Genomic DNA, 22,768 nt, shown 5'->3' on the forward strand with positions numbered 1-22,768 from the left:
CCAAACCTCAATCATCAGGTGGCGAGAACTCGGATACATGGAAGCAGCAGCAGCATCTGTATCCAATATGTCTGCAATCCATTACCAACAAATGCTACACCGACACCCTGCCACCACCAATACCGCTTGCCTTGCTTCTTGCAATGGGCAAACCATAGTCAGTGCTGCCCACTTTGCAACATATAAATAACATTCACCATTCTACCAGTCCTATTATATTTTAAATACATTGATGATGGATGACTAACCTGCAACCGAATAAATTGTGGACCACTTTGGCTGGAGGGCCATTTTACTCGTAAATTAGCGGATTTGATCACTGTAAATTAAGGTTTGAAAACCAAGCTCGAATAACTACTGCGCACGCGTGCAACGCACACTCTAGTCTACTTTTTTCTTCAGTGTTGCAGGATCAAACCGACCATTTCGCCTCCGGCACTGCGGGCATATACTTCCCCCCTTTACAACAACAGTTTCCAAAAATAAAACCATTTTTTTCATTCTGAATTTTACATTTGTTAATATATTCTTAAAGTAAATTTATCCCCAGTTGAATTTAGACCCGTCGAATGGTACGCTTCACAAACACGGACACGCGGCCAAAACCTCTCTCTCTCCCAGGCACTCGCTTGCTGACCTGTCTAGACTGCGCAAACCAGGCATTCAAACACACACATGCACATGCATTCACACTAAACTTGCACTTTCATTACCATTTCCATTATTTCTCATGTAGCAATGTCAATTCTTTCATTGGACGAATTGTTGCTCGCACTGGGCAACATGCGCCTGCGCGAGGGCGAAAGCAGTTTTACAGAGCAGTTCCTAGTTAAAGGTCTGCTCTATTTCGTGCAGGGCGATGCAAAGTGCTGGTGGTGCACACCAGCCACATGCACAGCAGCAGCCGAAATGCTCCATCTTTTTTCGCTGGAGGAGAGCAAAGAGGTGGTTGCATTCAAAAAAGCACTCGCACAGCAGTTTCTCAAGTGCACATCCTGTGTTGCCTCATATCACCAAGCAAAATTTGCATTGCGAGAGAGATACAATACGCGGTACGATCCGGCATTGGTCGAAACCTTTTTTCTATCGCTGGAAAAGTGGGACGCCCAGCGCGTCAAAAGCGAGCTCACACGGTTAACTGGTATCGGCGACAACGGCACAGCACGGATTGTGCTTTACGAAGCACTGTACGAGAGGCGATACCTGCTGTGCTACCAGGACGTGGCTGCGGCGGCGTGCGTGTACATTAGATCAAAGGTTGCTTCTGGGGATGTGCTCAATATGGGCAATGTGCTGCTGCCAGGGTTTATCACCCTGTGCTTCAGTGGAGATTCAAAGATCAGGACGTGGGCGTGGCGGTCAATCAAACTTGCGACTAACAAGAACGTGCAGACGCCGGTCGCTTCCGTGCTTCTTATTTTTGCCGGCGTGCTGCAGATGCTGGCCGGCCGGCTAGACCCTGCAAACCCATACGCTGTGGCAAAGAAATCGATTGAGGGTATGGCCAGCATCACATTCGAGTTTTCAGCTGACGACATCTGGCGCGGGCTGCGCGTGGTGTTGGGCCGGCTGACGGCAAAGGTCAAGGAGGGCGTCATAGAGCAGCTCGACGGATTTCCGACGATTGTCTGCAAAGCATTGCTCGGCATCGAGGGCGCTGAGTTCATTGACGCCATACGCGCATTCTCAGACATCATCAGCGCCGCCGACCGCTCGGAAATCTGGCCCCGGGTCGCACAGGCCATGTTCTGCACGCCCAAAGACTTTGTGCAGCTCATCATCAACCACCCGGCCGTGCGCGACAGATTCCATGCGGGGGACACAACGGCCGAGTACAGTGACGCCATGCTCGAAACTCAGAATCGGCACCTGCGACCTGTGCTTGAGTGGGTCACACCGCTCATCGGGTCTCTGGCCCTGCCGCAGGATGCGCCAGCCATTGTGGCATTGCTCAACGGGCTGCTGTTTACTGTCCGCCAGGACTCCACCGTGCCCCTCGCGAACTTGGCTCTGGCTGTGCATACGGCGATCGCCATCGTCAAGCACTGCTTCAAGCTTCCGACAGTGGAGAAGTTTGATGAGTTTGGTGTTTTTGTGCTGGGCGACTTTCTCAACAAGAACCTTAGCACTATCGTTGGCATCGCGCAGGGTCAGGACCCGCTGTCGCAGAGCGAGATGCTGATCACCAGGGCCGAGGAGCTTATTGACACAATGCTGCGTGAGGACCTGGAAATTACATACGACGCGTTCTGCCAGATCAGCGTAACTGCACAGAGCATTCGCGACAACCCTGTGGTCCTAGAAGAACATGATTTTGAGAATCTTAGCACGGTTCCCACGCTGATTCAGTTCCCTGAGTTGTGGGCGGCTGTACTTCAGAACCCCCACAATACCAACGTGGTCAACCGAGCGCTCTTCGCAGCCTCGTATCTGATGCTCTTCGACCCGCTGCCCCCAGACCTCACGCGGCATCTTCCGCCTCTTTGGAGAAAATCATATGCGCGGTTTGAGCGCAAGAGGGATGCGATCGCCGATATGGCCAAGCAGCTCCTGCAGATCCTGGCCGACAGCCTTGACAGCGTCGACGCTGAAACGCGCATGGAGTTTGAACGCGAGGCGCTCGCCACCCAGCTGCGATGTCTCGTGTCGCCGGCAAGGTTCATCCATGCGGTGGTGCTACGTATTCTGCGCATCAACTTACTCGAGTCCGGCGACAGTGGTGGCCTTGAAAACAGCGAAGACAGCGCGGGCGGCGGACGGTCGATCTCCGAGCTGGGAGACGCCGAGCGTGACATGGTCTGTTATGAGCTGTTCAACCGCCATCACGAGTACTTTGTTGATTGTCTTGCGGGCATATCTAACGACTGCAAGATTCTGGTCAACTTTAGTCGGCCAGCCTATACCTGTGCAGCCAACGTTGCCTTGCTTACGCGGTCGTCGATATCGGCCGCCAGCGGTCTGATTGATCCCGGCAGCTCTGAGGCCATGGCGCGGCTGTTTTTTGCATTCTGCGGCTTGCTGGCCTCGATCCTCAAGGCAAGCTCGGAGAATGCCATTCAGATCGACAACCGCAGCATCTACATGGACTCTGTGCTTGTTGTTTTCCAGACTGTGTACAACATGCTCAATGCCGTCGAGTTTTCGAACTTTGTGCGGCTCGTCAAGGGCAGCAAGCGGCTGAACGAGACTGAGGCCATTGACGCATTGTCCAACTGTGTCGCGCGAATGTTTACTTATTTGGAGGGCGATGACGAGCTGCATGTTGCGTCTGGAATCATTAAGACTTTTGGTTTGGTGGCCAGCGGGCTGGCTGCCACACCGGGCACATCTATGCTGTACCCTGTCGAGACCGTCCAGGGGCTGATCAGCGGCAGGACTGGGCGTCTGTCAACCGAGCTGCGCATACTGCTGCGGTCCATCACATCGCAATCAGTCTGGGAACCGAGATCCATATCTATTTCCACAACCAAATCTGTTCGGATTATCATCGACGACGACGAGGACGCATTTGCTGCAATGAACGATTACGATCTGAGCGACATTCTCGGTAACCTTGATGATGAGGAGCAGTTGCAGGCAGAGCCCAGAAAAGGTTTAGAGCCAGCTCTGCTGCCGGTCCGGCAGCAGTCCGTGTGCCCTACTTATGAGAGCACGCCAACGCCCGTTATGAAGCCCGTTTACCAGCCATCTACAGTACCCGCCGAAGGCACAAGCAGGGTCAGCACGTATGCTCTACCGGCCGCCTCTGCCGACGTTGGTCGCGGCGTGGCGTCTTTGGATATTAGCAAGGCCCCAACGAACGAGTCTGATGACGATGTCAGGGAAATACAGTGGACCGCTGAAGATGCGCTGATGTCTGTTCGCCGCAAGCAGTCGTCCATGGATTATTGGTTCGGGAAACCAAAATCCAGCGGCAGCCTCACTAGCCAGCTATCACAATCCAAGGCCGCGGCCGTCGCGGCTGCAGCAAAACCACGGGCTGGTAGCATGACGTCGGCGGCAACAGTGTCTTCAACGCGGAGCAAGAAGCCACCGGGCGGCGGGCTGCTGGGCCAGATGCGCAGCAATTTTGCTAAGGAGCGCCAAGGGTTGGCACTGAACCTTCCAAGGACAACACCGGCTGTTCCGAAGCAGATTGTCCAGGCGCCTCGCGCCATGGCCACAGTTTCGGTTGACAGGTGGGCGGAGGACAGGTTTTCCCAGACGAGCGCGCCTCCAAAGGTGCAGCCGCCCATGTATGTGCGCAATGTCTCCAAGGCGGCCATCATTGAGCTTGAGAAGGAGAGCGGTACCAAATCTATTGAGCTCATAGAGTCCGGCGACAGCGACTCTGCCAGCTCCTCAGATGAGGAGGATGGTGGTGCGGATAAGCGTGGAGGCGGGTTGGCGGGGCTGATCAAGATTGCAAAGACTCCCGTCAAGGAGATGCCAGCGCGGAGAATGAAGCTGCTCCCGCTGCTTGGCGGAGCTCATGGTGTCACGTTTGGCTCCATCGGCGGTGGTAGCGTATTTTTCGATCAGCAAGCGCGCGACAGAGCGGTGGCCGAGCGCAAGGCCAAGGCACGCCTAATGCCGAGCATGTCCAAGCTGCACACCCAGATGCTAGAGTGGCAATACGATGAATCAGGCGACATCCCGCCGCAGATGCGCAAGTCCGATATCTGCCGCATCCCTGACCGGTTCAATGACTGCGACCAGTACATCAAGGTCCTCGAGCCCCTTCTCCTGCTTGAGAGCTGGGCACAGTTCCAGCGTGCCAAGGAGGAGACCCTGTCCAGTGACATTGGCGAGGCTATCCTTGAGTCCCGGATGAGCATGGATGCGTTTCAGGAAATCACTTACAATCTGGACTTGGCGGACATGAAGGAACTATCGGAGAACGATATTTTGGTTTTTGCCGAGAGCATGGAACGCGAAAAGCGGAAGTTCCAGGGCATTCCGGCGATTGGCAAGTCTGCGGGCGCGACTGCCAACAACAACGGCAGCGGTGGGAATAGGCAGTTTGCCGGCCGCAAGACGTTCCTGGCCATGGTGAAGAGCCGCACGTTCAAGCGCGATGGCGGGCAGGTGGTTGTGCGCGTGTACTTTGAAGGGGCACGGCTAGCGACGTTTCTGAACATTCTGGTGCTGAAGTCGACATGGAGTTTTCTCAAGCTGTTCAGCATCACGCCGATCCACCGTGAGTACGCGGCTCTGCGCTCGTTGCCGTACTTGAACGAGCAGCTGGTTGAGAAGATCTTGCAGCCGCACAGATCGAATGTCGGTCAGGTGCTGAGCCGGACAGAAGTTCAGAAGTGCATGAAGACCCACGCGCTGAATCAGCCACAGGCTGAGGCGGTCACGGCGGCGATCAAGCGCGACAACGGGTTTACGCTGATTCAAGGCCCGCCGGGCACGGGCAAAACCAAGACCATTCTGGGCCTGGCTGGCGCGTTGCTGTCCATGGCCAAGCAAAATGCCGGGAGAGAGGCCCTGAATGCTGACCCTTCGGATTACACCTCTTCCGTGGCGCCCAAGATCAACAACAAGCTGTTGATTTGTGCGCCCAGTAATGCCGCGGTCGACGAGATTGTTAAGCGGCTCAAGTGTGGCATTCGGAACGACGACGGGCGCACTTTTTTCCCGCGCGTCGTGCGCGTTGGCCAATCGGACAGCATCAGCAGCACAGTGCGCGACACTACGCTGGACTTTTTGCTGGACAAGGCCCTGAATGCGTTCAGCGGTGGCGGCGACAGCAACAGCATCACGGAAGACAAGGGCATCAGCGACTCGCAGAGCAGCATGCTCCTGGAGATTGCCGGGCGCAGTCGGCGTGAGGGCAAGATCGTAACCCAGGCGGTCAGCGCCAAGCAGGACCAGCGCACAGCCATGGATTCCCAGCAGAACTTGCGCCGCCAGGTCAACGAGACCATGGCCGAGATAGAGTCGCTCAACGAGAAAATGACAAAGGTCGAATCTAGCGATATTTCGACGATGCTCGGCTTGCGAGAAACGCTGCATCAGGCGCACCAGAAGAAGCGCGCGCTGTACCAAAAGCTCGACAACGAACGCGCCAGGGTCCGCGAGGCCACGCGCACGATGGACGCGACAAAGCACAAGGTGCGGCTGCAGATCTTGCAAAAGACAGACATTCTCTGCTGCACGCTCAGCGGCAGTGGGCACGAGATCCTGACCACACTCAACTGCACGTTTGATACGGTTATCATTGACGAAGCCGCGCAGAGCATAGAGCTGTCCTGCCTTATTCCGCTCAAGTACGGGTGCGAAAGATGCATTCTAGTTGGAGATCCCAACCAGCTGCCGCCGACGGTGCTTTCGCAGATGGCTGCCCAATACATGTACAACCAGAGCATGTTTGTGCGCATCCAGAAGAACTCGCCACAGTCTGTCAGTCTCTTGAGCATCCAGTACCGCATGCACCCGGAGATCTCGGTGTTCCCGTCGCGGCTGTTCTACGAGTCGCGGCTAAAGGACGGCCCAGAGATGGCCAAGAAGCAATTGGCTGTGTGGCACAAGAGCGCCAAGTTCCCGCCGTACACATTTTTCAACATCTCGTCCGGCAGGGAGGAGACAGGTTCGTCACACTCGGTGTTTAATATGGCCGAGATCAACGCGGCTATCCAGCTGGTATACAACCTGTGCACCGACTATCCGCACGTTTACTGGAAGCAGAAAATTGGCATCATTACGCCGTACAAGCAGCAGCTGCGCAAACTGGTCGACAGGTTTCGTGGATTCTTTGGGCAGAACATCATGGACGCAATCGAGTTCAACACGGTCGACGGGTTCCAGGGCCAGGAGAAAGATATTATTATATTTTCTTGCGTGCGTGCCGGCGGCTCGGGCGTGGGTTTTTTGGCTGACGAGCGGCGTATGAACGTTGGCCTGACACGTGCGCGCAAATCGCTCTTTGTCCTGGGAAATGCTGATTTGCTAGTATCCAGCCCGCTTTGGAAGCAGTTGATTGCGGATTCCAAGAGCCGTGGGTTGCTGCGAGCGAGCTCACTGCCACTGTTTGGCTGCGAAGTGCATTCGGGGAAAAGGTTCGACAACTTGTTCAGCGACCAGGCTGCGGACGCGCAGGGTGGTGTGGATGGCGAGGGCGACAAGTCGGAGTTTATCATGGAGGCGATCGACGAGCTGGCATTGGAGAAGCGCAACGAAGCAACCATACACGATGACGCGCCTATCGATAGTTCTGCCGATGAAACTGTTGGCTCGGCTATGGAGGTTGACACGAGCAGAGAGCTTCCATCTGTGGCAGCCCAGGGCAAATTCTCCCACAGTCGCAGACCCAGCAATGCGAGCAGCATTAGCAGCGATAGAGAACATTTCGCACAAAAGCCAAATGCGGTGTCGCACGAGCCTATCAATGGCGATGTTCGACCCGAAAGCAACATCCAGATGTCGGCGAGCACTGCTTTCAGGCGCCCGGCCCGTTCGCCAACCCGTGTCCTCAACACCTCTAGACCACCAATCAATCTACATGCGCAGATGGCATTGGAGCGCAAGAAGCAGCACAGCAGCTTGTTTATTCCGAGCAAACGCGGCGGGCAAGGCGGTGGCATGCGCGGATCGGCGACTGGCAAGGCGCCCTCCGGCAAACCGTTGAATTACACTTTGCCGGCTGAGTCACTTCCACCCGCGGTTCTTCGGGAATTTGCCCATCCTCCGCTGCCACCACCTATGCTACCGCTGCCACTTCCTCCCTCATCATCTTCGCCGCCGTCGCGCTCGCTATCAAAGGACAATTCCCGTTCTAACCGGCGTAATTCTCGCGATTGCAGTCGGTCGCCTTTGCGTCGCAGCGAGAAGCATCGCGACAGACGTGATGACAGACGTGATGACAGAAGAAGCCGGGACAGGTGCGATGGCAGCAGAGATAGAGACAGGCGCGATCGATCAAGAGACAGACATCGCCATGGCAACTCCAAGGACAGCAGCAAGCGATCGTCGGATACCGGAACGCCCTCTACGTCATCGGTAAAGCGGCCTAGGCGCAAAGGCGGGCTGTTCAGGCCTAGCACCAGCACGGAGAACGTTGGGCGCCGTTCGAGAAGTGACCGGGACTACGATGGCAAGGTAGACCGCGACGACCTGATTTCTGGGATGCTTGAAAGGCGCTATTGATATCCATTAGGCCTCTTCCCACAAGTGCGTTGAAGGCACTGCATAAGGTTATTTTTTGATGCGCCACGTGATGTTTTTTTTTGTAAAAGAGAGCAGTTATATATATCTGTTATTCGTTTAAAATATCATTATCACAATCCGATAAATTCAAATTTTTCTAAGCACATCAAAATAATGACCGATTCTGAGCAACTCGCTGAACGCTGCTACGGCGGACTGCTAGTGGACAAGCATGTAAAGTACATCAAGAACCTCGACAAACGGCACGACGAGATTGAATACTGGATGTCTGAGCACCTGCGCATCAGCGGCATCTATTGGGGGCTCGTATCCCTGCATCTGCTGGGCAAGCAAGACGCATTAGACCGGCAAGGCGTCATTGAATACGTTCTGAAATGCCAAAATAGCGATGGCGGGTTTGGCGGGCACACCGGGCATGACTCACACTTGCTGTACACAATGAGTGCAGTTCAAATACTGGTTATGTGCGATGCCCTGGACAAAGTGTCCGCCGCCTCTGTCATTTCCTACGTTATCGGACTGCAGGACCCTGTGACGGGAGACGTGAGCGGCGACTCTTGGGGTGAAAAGGACACACGATTTGCATTTATTTCCTTGGCCATCCTGTCATTCTTTGACGCCGTGGACAGGATCAATGTGGACGGTGTGGTGTCTTACGTCCGCCGGTCAATGAACTACGACGGCGGGTTTGGGAGCGGGCCCGGCGGAGAGTCGCACTCGGCCCAGATATTTACCTGCCTGGCGGCCCTAGCGATCGCCGGAAGATTGGACTTAGTTGACCGCGAGAGGCTGTCTCGGTGGCTATCCGAGCGCCAATTAAAGTCTGGCGGGCTGAATGGCAGGCCGCAGAAGCTTGAGGACGTATGCTACTCATGGTGGGTCTTGTCGTCTTTGCAGATTTTGGGCAGGGTGCATTGGATTGAGAGGGATAGGCTGTGCGAATTTATCTTGTCCGCGCAGGACGCGGATGTCGGTGGGATTGCTGATCGCCCGGGGGATGTCGCTGATGTCTACCATACGTGCTTTGGTATTGCCGGGCTGTCTCTTGCTGGGTTTGACAAGTACCCGCTGGTTGAGGTTGATCCTGTGTACTGCATGCCCGTCAGCGTCATTGAGAAGGCTGGTTTGCGCAGTTGGGTGGACCGTCTGCCCAAGTCGTGGAAGGACTGATTGACAGCACGTTTTCGTGCAAATAGATAATAATTATGATTTGTTATATTTGTTACAAAAGGTATAATTAAAGAAAGGATATTCATTTCTCCTAAGGAGAACAATTCCTGGCTGCCCGACAGCCATTCCTTATATGCCAGGGAGAGTATATAAATAAGCTATAATAACAACCCATCATCATTTCTTAATTGCCACGCGTGTAATCAATTAATCTTAGTAAGGCAACATGCAAAGCCATACGCCTTAACTATGACATATTTTACAGTTAAATCTAAAGTCGGATGCTATTTTTTTCTTCAACTGAGTGGCGTTGTATTGAGCACTATGTGTTTTCCAATGTCATGGCATAATAAATAACTTTGGGATGTGCTCATGCTTGGCGAAATAAATTAGAGGTGCGAAAAATGTGTAATTTGCAAAGAGACTATGTATTTTGTACAAATATCGCGCACCGCAGCAATTTTTGCTATCAAAAACAAGCGAATTAATTCGTGGTGGCGTTTTCTATTGACAAGTGGGGATATGTAGTGAAACAGCATTCAAGCAATGCTGTGTATATATTTTAAAATAAAATAAAATATGTTTCCAAATTTATTCGCAAGCAAGCGGAATATAAAAATGCAAAATTCGTCTTGCGTCCATTTTATTCGTCCATATCTCACATACACCAAATAAAAGAATGAGACTACAAGTATCCTGCAAATTGACATCCTTCCCATTCAGATTGCATAGCAACCTGATAGGTATTTAGGAATTAGTGGCAAATAGACCACTATGGCTGACGATATTAACCAGTTCGCTGCTTCTTTTGAATAGAAGAAGCAGGGGCAGATGGATCCTTGCGCACGCGCTTTGGCCTAAGCTTTGGCCTAAATAAAGTATTGGGTGTCGCTGTAGACTCAGGTTCAGCTGACTCTGAAGATACCTTTTTGCGTGAAAAACGGATTTTGAAAATCCCCTGCTTAAAAATCTGGACTTTCGCAATAAGTGTCTGGAAATTCTAAAATACATTTATTTACCTTAAGTGTAATACATATTTGACATTTAATACCAAACTGGTTTATTTCTACATCCATGTTTATTCGCTCTTCTGCCATTGTGTTTGCACTTGTTGTAGCGTCCTATGGAGCTCTTGTGTATGTTGCCAACTCTGGGGACACGGCTAACAATGACGCCAAAAATGCCGTTGATGCTAATAATAATATTTGCTCGGAGCTTGGCCAGTGCTACGATGCTGAACTTTCGAAGGTATGTCCCTCTGGTCGGTTTTGCATGGAGGTAATAGTGAATGTAGCGATATGCCTGTGGAATTGCAATAATAAAGCAGTTCTGGAAGAATGCAGGAAGCAAAAAAAGCCGTGCGCGACCAAGCCATGCCCAAAGATTCTCACCTGCGAGGTTGTGTGCCCCAAAAACGGATCATGCAACCCAACCCACTTTGCACCAGCAAACTAGCTGAGATGCCTTATTTTATTTTATTTTTGAAAAATAGAAATATTAAGCACATTTATTGTTATGAGGGTATTAGGAATGTATTATGATATGAAAATTAAAGAATGATGGCAGTAGTATAGTTGTTTTAAAGGCTCGGCCAAAAAAAATGAATCGTTATTTCTTTTTCTTTATCTAGCGCGTCCACTTTTCGGCAATGCCGGCCCATGGAGAGACGTAGTCAAAGTCCAAAAACTCTTTCTGGTCGTGCGTGTCGATAATAGTGTTGGTTGGTGTCAGACCGGGCTTCTCGTTTGTAAACTCTGGGTCAAAGTTGGACACATCCAGGCGACCGCGGATATCGGGCACATATGGAGGGGGGATCTTCTTGTTGAGTACGTCGTCCCAGTTGACACCAGCAAAGAACGAGTGCCTCATGATATCCTCTGCGTCATTAGGGCTCGACCCAAGGCGCTTGGAAGGATCCTTCTCGAGCAGCGCCTGGCAAATGAACACGGAGTCGCGGGACATGCGCACGGGGTAGAGGATTTCGTCCTCGAGGATGGACTCGAATATTTCGTTCTCGTCCTCGCCGTGGAATGGCGATGTGCCAAGGATCATCTCGTAGATCAGGACGCCAAAGGCCCACCAGTCGACAGCACGCCCATACCGCTGCTCGAGCACGATCTCGGGAGCCATGAACTCAGGCGTGCCACAGAACGTGATGGTCGTCTGCCCATATCCCATGTTTTCCTTGCACAGGCCGTAGTCAGCAATCTTGACGTGGCCTTCCTTGTCAAGAAGAATGTTGTCGAGCTTGAGATCGCGGTAGATGATGCCGGCCTTGTGGAAGTATGCGAGGCCGAGGAGGATCTCGCAAGCAAAGAACTTGGCCCGGCGTTCGCCGAAAGTGCCCAGCTTCTGCACGTGCATCATCAGGTCACCACCAGAGATGTACTCCATGACGAAGAAAATGTGGTTGCTTGTCTGCAAGCACGAATGCAGACCGATCAGGAACGGATGTCTTTCCTTGTTGGCAATCAGGAGTACACGCTTCTCAGAGCGAGTACTCTCGAATTCGTCGTTTTCAACGATAAACTCCTTCTTGAGGACCTTGATGGCGTACAGCTTGGAGGTGCTCTTCTCCTCAGACAGCATGACCTTACCAAAGTTTCCTTTGCCCAGAACCTTGATGAACTTGAAGTCGTTGATGCCGACCTTGCGAGGCGGCTGGTTGGATGTGAGAGCAATGGAACCGAGGGGTGCCTCTGTCGGCTGCTGCATGGCCTGGTAGATCTGCTGCTTCATCTCGGAGCTCACGCCTGGCAGCATTGAATTGGGACGGCCTGAAACAGGAGGAGCAGCACCAGCACTGGCAGCGGTGCCGTACATAGACATGCGGCCCTGCTGCTGCTGTTGTTGCTGTTGCTGGTAGAGCTGTTGCTGTTGCTGCTGGGGCGACATTTGCTGTGAGATGCTGTCCACACGGAGCTGCGGGATGCTGTCCACACGGAGCTGCGGGATGCTGTCCACACGGAGCTGCTGATATTGCTGTTGCGGCGGCTGCTGCTGGTGGCTGTTGTGAGGATACCCGGCGTTCTGCTGCCTGGGGGGAGCGTACCCATGCGGCTGCTGCTGCTGTGGGGGGTGTTGCTGCTGGACGTAGTGCGACTTTGCCTGCTGAATCTGCTGCTGGTAGTAGCTGGGCGGCTGCACGTTAACCGGCGCATACCCAGTGCCGACCTGGCTCAGACGATGGTCAGCCGGCTGGCCCGCAGACAAGGGTCTCTGCTGAGGCTGCTGCTGGGGCGGCGGGGCCGACTTGATTGGTACAAACTCGTTAGAGTTATTGCGCTGGTGGCTGGAAGCGCCGCCCTGGCTCAGCCTCGAGGGAATAGGCGAAGGCGACTGTTGGTACTGCTGCTGGTATCCGGCCACCGTCGCTGCTGCTGCCGAGGGCATTGGCATCTGCTCGAGGCGGTTCTGGATGGCAGCCACCTGGTCGTCAGCCGACGGTGCCAGCAGAGAACCAGACTGGCCGGGCTTCTTGGCCATCGTATCGCGCTTGTTCAGGACCTTTGGTTGGGGCACAGCGGCTCCCTTTGCGCGCTTAATCTCCGAAATCATGGCACTGGCCTTGACCATATCGAGACCGCACAAATTAGGCACGTACTTCTTGCACCCCTGGTGGCAAGTCATCTCGCACTCCGTGCATTTGCACGCCCGACGTCCAATGGGCAGCATGGTACCGCAGTGGCAGCACCAGTTGGCGCCAATATTGGTGGACATCTCCCAGCGATGCGGAATGCGATGTCCAAGCTCAACAACCTCCTCCGTGTTGTTTGTGTCGTAGTGACAGTGGGCAACCACGCGGCCAACGCATTTCTGATGCACAAACAGCTGGCAGTCATCGCATTGTTGCCCGACCTCGTTGACAATGTGGTCGTTACACAGTGCGCACTTCATGATCGAGTACGTATGCAGAGGGTAAAAATGATGGCCGCACATCTCGGTACAAGGCCCACGGCGCTTGCGCACGGCGGCTTTGCGGCCGAGACGCGATTGTTGGCGGCGTTTGGTCGTGTCCTTGACAAAGTTCATCCAGAGCTCGATCTGGCCCTGCGACTCGACGTCCCACTCGCTGAGCACACCGGGTCCCATGGCGTCGGAGAGGCGCGGGACAGCGGGCGACATGGAGCCCGGGTGGTTCGTGTGGCCTAGAGAGGCCATGCTAGGGCTGGGGCTGTTGAAGTGGGGCGGCTGCTGGGGCTGCGTGCTCCTGGCCATCTGGTCGGCTGTGGCCCAGCCGCTGGACGACTCGGCCATGATCTCCTTCTTGCGGATGTCCTCGTAGATCTCAGACAGCCGGATCCACATCAGGCCAATCAGGTAGTCCTTGTCGCCGCGCTCAAAAATAGACAGCTCAACCTCAGACGCCTTCTTGACCTCGATCTCAAAATAGTAATTGAACACTGAGTCCCTGACTATTGGCGTCGTGCCACAGGCCCGACCGTCAATCTTGACCACAACGAACTGTTGCGGGCTGCGGAACGACCTGGTATGAATAGGCGCGCGGCGCAAATTCTTTGCACGATGGATACGAAGCTGCAGCTTTCCAGTGATCGGCCGCCGCATGGCCGGCTGGTAGAGCCCCCCAGAGTACTCGTCCTCGTTGACGGTCTCGTCATCATCGTCGGCGTAGTCCACGTACAAGGACTGGTACATCTTGAGAGAGTACTCGAGCAGCCGGATGCGATCGTTGGTTTCGTGAAGAATGCGGTCAGAGTCTGTGATCTGTGCTATCTTGTCCTTGCTGCCCTGGCGGTAGTCGTTGCTGTACAAGCGGCGGATGCGGTTGGCGTTGTCGCGAATCTTGCGCTCAACCTCAAGCTTGTAGGCAACCTCGTGCACTTTGAGCGAGATCTTGTGCACTGACAGGTGGGATGACGTTTTCCGCAGGTCTAACTTGGAGAACGACTGCGAGTGCGGGCGCCCGCCGCTCCTCTCAGAGGCCGTCATGCTGGTGGGAGAGCCGTTGTCAAGAACGCTTCCGTTACCGCCTACGAATAAAAATGAGAGAATCCCGACAGCGAGAAATTGGTAACAGACTTGGTTAGTGCGTATGCAATAAATGTAAATAATGTGAACAATGTAGGCGGACGCATTGAGCTATACACATCATCATCCTTTTTTATGACTGGGGGAGTGCGTGGATAGGGGGAGAAGAGGGATGGATGAGCGAGATTGGCAGCCAATTGCATGCGCGCGAATAATCCAAAAATAAACAAAAGCATGTTTTTTTTGTACATTCTCGCAAAGTAGAAAAAAATAAAGGCTGAACATCGCATGAAAATTGGTATTGAGGCATATATGCATGAAATAATGCTGCTGTACCTGACTTTATGCTATTGCGGTCATCCTTCTTTTGCGACAACCGGCGGAACTCTGCCTCGAGATAGGTGACACGCTGCTCAGCCTCAGCAATCATCGCGTGAGCGTCAGCCTTTGCATTGGGGTTGCTAACCTGCGTGGCTATCTGGCGCGTCTTTTCGAGCATATTTCTCTCCTTGTCCAGCTTTTCGCGAACCTTGCTGATTGCGCTATCCAAGTCCTAAAAAGAGTAAAAAAAACATTTTGAAAAAAGCCAAGGGTTTAGTTAAAAGTGTAGGTGTGTATGTGCACACTGGTGCCAAAAGAAGAAAAATTACAGGTTATTTGGGTTTTTTTGTATGCTGGGCCAGGTCGAAATGAGCTAGTGCAAGTAGACAGATTTGAATTTGCGTTTTTGTTTTGTTTCAAGAAAACGTACACCAGTGTGACCCGAATTGCTAGAGGCATGCATTGGGTGAGAATTTATTGGCTCAAGCGCGTCAAAGTATTATTATATATTTTTAACAAAAAAGATGTTGAGAAGGTGAAAAAATAAAAAAAACAAAAAGTGAAGGAAAACACAACGAGATGACGAATGGAAATTCAAAGCTTTTTAAATTAAAAAAGAAAGAGAAAGAGCGATAAATTCAACAAAGCTCACCAAAGAAGAGCAAAGTTTGCCTGTTCTACGCGAGTATATATCCGGTGACCATCTCTCTGTCTGTACCGCTTAACCTTGAATGGAGGAAGAGGGATTAAGATGTCACGTTTGCAGCTAATTTTAAAGCCTAAGGCTAATCCCAACAATATGGATTTGTCGTCCCTCATTTTATTTGCTATTTAAACGTGCACTGGCAACTGAGTTTTAAAAACAAAATTAGGCCTGGATATAGTCAATAAGCAAGCAAATTCATGCACGTGTTTGTGTTTTTGTATGTAAATAACGTGTCTATTTTTAAAATGGTGATAAAATACTTTATACATAGCGCCTCTCATTAGTCGTCCTTGTGCATGTACCAGTCGATACCGGCAGAAAACGCAGCAAAGCCAGCACATCCAGCAGCCATCCCTCTAGGCCCTGTCTTTGCAGCCAACGTACCACCAGTAATACAACCAGCACCAATGCTATTATAAATATCGTTCTTCGCCCTATAACTCTCAATCATACACTCTGACCCCGAATAAATAGCAGCCATAATGGCAAAATTTTTCGCTGAAGATAAACTCTTATTTCCCATATCCTTGATAACAGTTTTGATCTGCTGCTTGGTTGACGCCGTAGTGTCGACGGGTGAGGAAAATTCAATACCAGAGAGGACGAGGCCAAACATAAGCCCGATACCGTAGCCAGCTATGCCACTGAAACCAGCTTTGAAGGCGCACGAGTCCGTCACTTTGGTCGCTGCTGCTCGCTCGTCCTGCGAGGGCATGCGTGTGAAGGGATTGGACATTTCTTTAAATATTGAAATAAATAGCTGGTAATATACAAATTGGAACAAGAAATATTTTTTTGGTTTGGTAAGCAACAAGAAGGCTTGGAATTTGGCGAGCAATTCGAAATTTCGAGGTTTTTTGGTTTATCTTTTGGGTAATTAAATTTTTCTGCTTTTCGCCTTTCGCGCGATTGGAAATTAAATAATCAGCGGATTGTGGATGGGTTGATGGATCGTGGTCGGATATTTGTGGCGTGACGGATTTTTTTCCTCTGTACGTATTGGGGATCGTGACCGGGGGAGCACAGTGCAGCTTTGACGCAAATTTATGCAACTGACAACAGCCGAAGATGGAAAGCCGATCCACCACTGTCTTGCGTCTTTTGTGTCATCTGGCATTGGCAAAAGCCAAAAATAAAAACTGTTAATTCACATGGTTGACGACGTATCGGGCAACTACTGCCCAGTGAAAGCCCGTTTGGTTTATACATTTTTGGACAGAGTGAAGCCGGTGGCCAGAGCGGAAATAAGTATTGTTAAACCTTCAGCCAGCAAACGTCCCCCCTCCAAGTAAAACTAAATATATTTTCTTCTACACTCGCGTGTATGTACAGATTAGGCAGGATGATCTCATTCACTTTTTTTTAAACTTTAGGATTGTCCCTTGGTATACAAGCCAAGCCCGGCCGCCGGGCAGAAAGAACCAAGTGCCACCCTCATCCACGGAATTAAAAATAAGAGAGGCCACAGGGTGGAACTGAAATGTCTGATCATCCAACCCCACTTCGCACGTGCGGAAATAAGCAGGTGCTCAAAAGGGAATATAAAATGTGGCATTTTGTTTATTGTTTATCATTGAAGGGCCTGGAATGCAAGTAAAAAAAGCGCAACAATGGCCTGTCGCTTTTTTTTAAAAAAAAAATCGATAAGGCGCATATTGAAATAGCATTCATTTGTAGAAACGCAAGGAGCGCGTTTTCTATTTGTCCGTCGCCTCTCTCACCGCGCCCAACCTGTTGCTTCTCAGATTTTGTAACTTCATAGTCCTCTCCGGATTTATATCTCCAAGCCCGATAAGAGATATCTATCTCTTCTCTTTCCTCTCTTTAGTTTTTTATATTATTTTCTCCAGCTCTTACAGCAAAACGCTTACATTCGTTTTACATCCGCTTTTACATATCTATACAAGACAAAAATGTGGCGGCAACACACAGCCAAAGCGTTCAAGTACGGAGCGGCCGGTGCAATGGCAGCAGGCACGCTCTACGCGGGAACACAGTATTACCAGAATCGCGCTGGCAAGCAATTTAGCCCAAGACTTCCATCCTCCTCTAACATGATCTACGCCGACCCCCTAGAGACCCCGACACCCCCCGGAATGCGGCCACACGCCTTCTGGACCCCGCCCAAGCGCGAAGAAATGCTCAACGACCTGAAGGGCCTGAGCCGTGATGGGGCGGACAACAAGACTGCGGAGGAGCGCGAGTTTGACGTCCTGATCATCGGTGGCGGCGCCACAGGAACCGGGTGCACGCTGGATGCGGCCACCAGAGGGCTGAGAGTGGCTATGGTGGAGCGCGATGACTTTGCATCGGGCACCTCGTCAAAGTCTACCAAGCTGGTGCATGGCGGCGTGCGGTACCTGCAGAAGGCCATCATGGGTCTGGACTACGAGCAATGGAAGATGGTCAGGGAGGCGCTGCATGAGCGTAAGACCTTCTTGAACATTGCACCGTATTTGAGTAACGAGCTGCCGATCATGCTGCCAGTCTACACCTGGTGGCAGCTGCCGTACTTTTGGATTGGATGCAAGATGTATGATCTGTTGGCTGGCAAGCAGGGAATCACGAGCAGCTACCTGATGGGCCGTGGCAAGACGATCGAGAGCTTCCCGATGCTGCGCGCTCAGGGGCTTGTGGGCTCACTGGTGTACTTTGACGGCCAACACAATGATGCGCGCATGAACGCGGCGCTGGCTGTGACAGCGGCTGCGCACGGCGCCGTGGTGGCCAACCACGTCGAAGTGACGTCGCTGATCAAAGACACGGTTGACGGAATTGAGCGTGTGCGCGGCGCCATGGTGCGCGACAACGAGACTGGCGAGGAGTGGGCGGTCAAGGCGCGCAGCGTCATCAATGCCACAGGCCCGTTCTCCGACGCTATCCTGAAGATGGACGACCCGACCATGGCCGACATTGTGGCGCCCAGCTCCGGCGTGCATCTGGTGCTGCCCTCGTACTTCAGCCCCAAGAACATGGGCATGCTGGACCCGGCGACGACCGACGGCCGTGTGGTCTTCTTCCTGCCGTGGGAGGGTGGTGTTGTTGCCGGTACCACGGACACGCTGTGCTCAGTGGAGGCTGACCCGAAGCCCAGCGAGAAGGAGATTGAGTGGATTCTTTCGGAGATCCGCCGCTTCCTGTCGCCCGACGTCAAGATCCGCCGCGGCGACGTCTTGGCCGCATGGTCAGGTATCCGGCCCCTGGTGCGCGATCCCAAGGCGGCCAACACCAAGGATCTGGTGCGCAACCATATGATTCACGAGTCCGACTCTGGTTTGATCACCATTGCCGGCGGCAAGTGGACGACGTACCGCGAAATGGCCAAGGAGACCATCGACCGCGCTATCAGCCTGCACTCGCTCAAGCCTCTGCGCGACTGCCAGACTGAGAATGTGCGGCTGATTGGATCCCACGCATGGTCCGACACCATGTTCATCAAGCTCGTGCAGAACTTTGGCATCGACCTTGAGGTCGCCAAGCACCTGGCGCACAACTACGGAGACCGCGCCTGGGCTGTCTGCGCACTGGCTGACCATGCCGGTGCCCAGAGCCAGCGCATTCACCCGCTTTACCCGTTCGTCGACGCCGAGGTGCGTTACGCTGTGCAGTACGAGTATGCACTGTCCGCTGTCGACGTTATTGCGCGCCGCATGCGCTTGGCCTTCTTGGACGCCCAGGCTGCACGCGAGTCCATCCCGCGCGTCATCGAGCTGATGGCCGCCGAGCTCAAGTGGGACGACAAGCGTAAGGCGAAGGAGGCCAGGAAGGCTCTGGTGTTCCTGACCACAATGGGCCTGCCTGACTCGATCCTTGATGAGCAGCCAAAGTCATCTGCTGCTGCTACTGCTGCTGGTGCGCGCCAGGGAGTGGTCAACATGCAGACTACGGCTACGCTGAACTTCCTTGATCCGGCCTCATACTACCGCCGCGGTATTTTCTCTGCCGAGGAGATTGGAGCTATCCTGGCGGCCTTCTCCGAGTTTGACTTGGATGGTGATGGTCACATCGAGGTCAAGGATATTCAGCCGTTGTTTGACTCCATTAACGTGCCTGTGCCCGAGGGAGGCATCACTTCGTATTTGAGCGCTGCCCGTGTGGAGCATACGGACCCCGGAAGCCACGTTGAGTTTGAGCAGATCTTCGATATCTTGCGCGAGATTAAGGAGGCCGTTAATTCGAAAGGCCGTGCGCCTAAGGAGGATCTGAATCTCAATCAGATCCCCACTTATCGCAGCGGCGGTGGCGTCTAAGTGAGTATTTGACCTTATCGACTTTATCGATGAACTCTTGATAAATGCAGCAAGGATTAGGCGTCGCGTTGATCCTCCGTTTCGTTTACGCTATTGCTTGGGGGTATGACGCGATAATTTTTGATTGGTGTTGATCCCTGTCCCTGCTCTTGCTTTATAAACTGGAAATTGAAGGCCTAAACACACGTTAACTTTTCCTTCTCAAATCTTTCTTTTACATCTATTATACTATTTACACCGGTTTTTTGCCAACACTGTTTGTCAGAATAATATATTTATAACTGTCTCTTCATTAATGTCTACCGCTGCCACCACTCTTACCGGTGCTCAGATCGTTGCGCAGTCGCTTAAGCAACAAGGCGTCACTGTCGTCTTCGGCATTGTCGGTATCCCAGTGGTCGAAGTGGCCGAGGCCATCCAAGCGGAAGGCATCAAATTCATAAGTTTCCGCAACGAGCAGTCCTGCAGCTACGCAGCTTCCGCCTGGGGCTTCCTCAACCAAAAGCCTGGTATCTGTCTGGTAGTCTCGGGCCCCGGCGTGGTACACGCACTGGCTGGCGTCATCAACTCTCAAGTCAACACCTGGCCGCTCATCCTCATTGGCGGCTCCTGCGAGACTTCCTTGGAGGGCTCCGGCGCCTTCCAAGAGTGCTTGCAGGTGGAGATGTGCCGCCCTTACACGAAGTTTGCCCAGAGACCGGCGAGCATCGGGCAGATTCCGGACATCATTGAGAGGGCATTCAGGCATTCCATTGTGGGAAGACCCGGGGCTGCATATGTGGACCTGCCGGCGGATTTCATCCAGGGCCGGGTATCATCGGGTGATGTGCGGGTTGTCAGGGAGGTGCGGCCGACGTTTGCGCAGGCTGATCCTGAGGACATCCGCAGAGCCGTCGAGCTGCTGAAGCAGGCCCAAAGCCCCCTCGTGGTGGTGGGCAAAGGCGCGGCGTACGCTAGGGCTGAAAAAGAGATCCGCGAGCTCATTAATGTCTATCAGGCGCCGTTCCTCCCGACACCAATGGGCAAGGGTGTTGTGCCGGATGCTCATCCGCGCAATGCATCGAGTGCGCGATCGGGGGCACTCAAGGGCGCTGATGTTGTTTTGCTGCTGGGCGCGCGCGTTAATTGGATTTTACACTTTGGCAAGCGCTTCAACCCCAATGCCAAGATTATCCAGGTCGACGTGTGTGCTGAAGAAATGGGCGTCAACACGCCTGTGGATGTTTGTCTCCAAGGTCATCTGCCCCTGGTTGTCCGCCAGCTCATAGATGCCCTCGATGGTCCATTTGTGCCCAACCCTGAGGATAACATCTTTGTCGCAGAGTTAGCCCGCCATGCTTCTGCTAATGTCGCCAAGCAGGAGATCAAGTACCACTCGGATGTGTTGCCCATGACCTATTATCGGGCGTTCTACGAGATCAAGATCAGACTGCCCGAGGACGTCGTTTTAATCAGTGAGGGTGCTAATACGATGGATATTGCGCGCACTGTGTATGATTTCCAACTCCCTCGACGCCGCCTGGATTGCGCCACATATGCAAACATGGGTGTCGGCATGGGATTTGCCATTGCCGCGCAGCTGCACTACCCTTCGTCGCATATTGTTGCTATTGTCGGTGACTCCGCGTTCGGATTTAGCGCTATGGAATTGGAGACTGCTGTGCGTAGTCATTTGCCCCTGGTGGTTATTGTAATTAACAATAACGGGATATACTATGGATTTGAGAAGGACGAATTTAATGAGTTGGATCAGAGAGGCATAGTACCAGCTACTTCGTTGACACCGGAGGTTCGGTACGAGATGATTGCGCAGGCTGTAGGCGCTAGGGGTGAGTTGGTTAGGACCCCCGAGGAGTTGGGTGGTGCTGTGGAGAGGGCGTTAGGGCATAAAGGATTGTCGCTGATCAATTGCCTGATTGCTCCTGGCGGTCACCAAAAGTTGGACTTTGCATGGATGTCCAAATAAATACTCTAATTTTAATATCTCAATATATCTGTTACAAAGGGGTATAAACCAAATAAGGATATTTATTTCCTCCAAGAACAATTCTTGGCTGCCCGACAGCCACACCTTTTATGTTCCCCTGGTGTACAAATAAACTATAATAAAAACCTACCATCATTTCTTAATTGCCACGCGGGTAATCAATTAATCTCAGTAAGGCAACATGTAACACCATATGCCGTAACTGTGACAAATACAATAAACTAAAAAACAATGTGAATCGATAAAAGAAAAAGCTAACGTTTTCGGGTTGATGAGCACAATTCAATGATGACCAAGAAATATGAATTCGATACAGCACAACATGGAGTGAGGACGCGGCATCGGATTTTATGCCATCAACAGTTAAGCAGCACAGCATTTGCGCGTGTAACTGAGACAAGGGGGAAGGAACTTGTCATCACCAAATGAATGGTCATTGATAACTGCGGGAGCAAGTGGAAAGAGCAGCAATGCTCAGTGAAGCATGCAGGTAGCCAAGACAAGCAGGCACACACATGTGCCTGAGTGAGCAGTCTTCAACTGCCAACCAAGGCAGAAGTGCACAACAGTCGCCGAATAAACGAAAAAACAGTGATGGCAAAGCGTGGTGCTAGAGTGCGAAATGTCTGAGCAAGATGAGGGCAGCTCACAGGTCGTGAGTTGATCAGGATCCAATATCGATGAAGGCAAGAGCGAAATGACACAAATGCGTGCGCGTGGCTGTCTGTGTACAAGAAAAAAAGACATGCACGCCATGCAATGGTGCTATCCGTGGCTTATAGGCGGTCAGCCACAATATATCCACTCGGTCTCAGGCTCCGCCATCAATCTCCAAGTATCTTCTTTGAGCAGCAACAAACCAGCACAGCGATAAACACTCACAAGGGCAAGGGTCAGCCAGGGACAAATATAGGTGCAAAAAGAGGCAGCCGGGCAAACAAGAAAAACAGAGCAAAGCCGAGAGAGACAAAGAAAAGCGCGAGAGAGACAAAAAATGTACGAGAGACATGACGGGTAGGAACAAATGTGCAGAGCGTGACACTCCCAATTGCCGACAAAGGCGGCAGCTGTGGGCCACATTCTCACAAGTGGTAAAGCGGGCTGCGGCAACAGACACAAACAGAGGAGCGAGCGGGTGTGAGGGAGCGGTGATAGAGTAAGACAAGGTAGACCAGCAGTGTGCGCACAAGCGTG

The 22,768-nt window shown here is 52.4% G+C and overlaps 6 protein-coding genes across 6 annotated transcripts; 4 read left to right on the forward strand and 2 right to left on the reverse strand.

Moving 5' to 3' along the window:
• Nucleotides 1-463: 463 nt before the first annotated feature.
• On the forward strand, nt 464-5,714 carry BX661DRAFT_156186 (SEN1 N terminal-domain-containing protein; the record flags this gene model as incomplete). Its single annotated transcript, XM_051533271.1, has 2 exons — nt 464-572; nt 737-5,714. A coding segment is annotated over exon 2 (4,974 nt), but the record flags the coding sequence as incomplete, so codon positions are not given.
• A 2,523-nt stretch (nt 5,715-8,237) lies between these two features.
• BX661DRAFT_187483 (terpenoid cyclases/protein prenyltransferase alpha-alpha toroid) lies at nt 8,238-9,398 on the forward strand. Its single transcript, XM_051537230.1, has one exon. The coding sequence runs from the start codon at nt 8,305-8,307 to the stop codon at nt 9,319-9,321; it is 1,017 nt and encodes a 338-aa protein (XP_051389413.1). The 5' UTR covers nt 8,238-8,304; the 3' UTR covers nt 9,322-9,398.
• Nucleotides 9,399-10,458: 1,060 nt separating this feature from the next.
• Nucleotides 10,459-15,329, reverse strand: BX661DRAFT_187485 (uncharacterized protein). Its single transcript, XM_051537231.1, has 4 exons — nt 15,062-15,329; nt 14,647-14,863; nt 12,255-14,312; nt 10,459-12,230 (listed from the first exon to the last, which is right to left on the reverse strand). The coding sequence occupies exons 1-4, from the start codon at nt 15,092-15,094 to the stop codon at nt 10,948-10,950; spliced, it is 3,591 nt and encodes a 1,196-aa protein (XP_051389414.1). The 5' UTR covers nt 15,095-15,329; the 3' UTR covers nt 10,459-10,947.
• Nucleotides 15,330-15,474: 145 nt separating this feature from the next.
• BX661DRAFT_187487 (mitochondrial inner membrane translocase subunit Tim17/Tim22/Tim23/peroxisomal protein PMP24) lies at nt 15,475-16,141 on the reverse strand. The gene has a single exon (XM_051537232.1). It carries the CDS (start codon nt 16,071-16,073, stop codon nt 15,618-15,620), a length of 456 nt encoding a protein of 151 aa, XP_051389415.1. The 5' UTR covers nt 16,074-16,141; the 3' UTR covers nt 15,475-15,617.
• A 710-nt stretch (nt 16,142-16,851) lies between these two features.
• On the forward strand, nt 16,852-19,806 carry BX661DRAFT_187489 (FAD dependent oxidoreductase-domain-containing protein). Its single transcript, XM_051537233.1, has one exon. The coding sequence runs from the start codon at nt 17,251-17,253 to the stop codon at nt 19,585-19,587; it is 2,337 nt and encodes a 778-aa protein (XP_051389416.1). The 5' UTR covers nt 16,852-17,250; the 3' UTR covers nt 19,588-19,806.
• BX661DRAFT_187490 (thiamine pyrophosphate enzyme, N-terminal TPP binding domain-containing protein) lies at nt 19,807-21,803 on the forward strand. Its single transcript, XM_051537234.1, has one exon. The coding sequence runs from the start codon at nt 19,883-19,885 to the stop codon at nt 21,551-21,553; it is 1,671 nt and encodes a 556-aa protein (XP_051389417.1). The 5' UTR covers nt 19,807-19,882; the 3' UTR covers nt 21,554-21,803.
• The last annotated feature ends 965 nt before the right edge of the window (nt 21,804-22,768 follow it).

The sequence above is a fragment of the Kickxella alabastrina genome (genome assembly GCF_025024165.1).
Source record: "Kickxella alabastrina strain RSA 675 chromosome Unknown BX661scaffold_25, whole genome shotgun sequence".
NCBI lineage: Eukaryota > Fungi > Kickxellomycota > Kickxellomycetes > Kickxellales > Kickxellaceae > Kickxella > Kickxella alabastrina.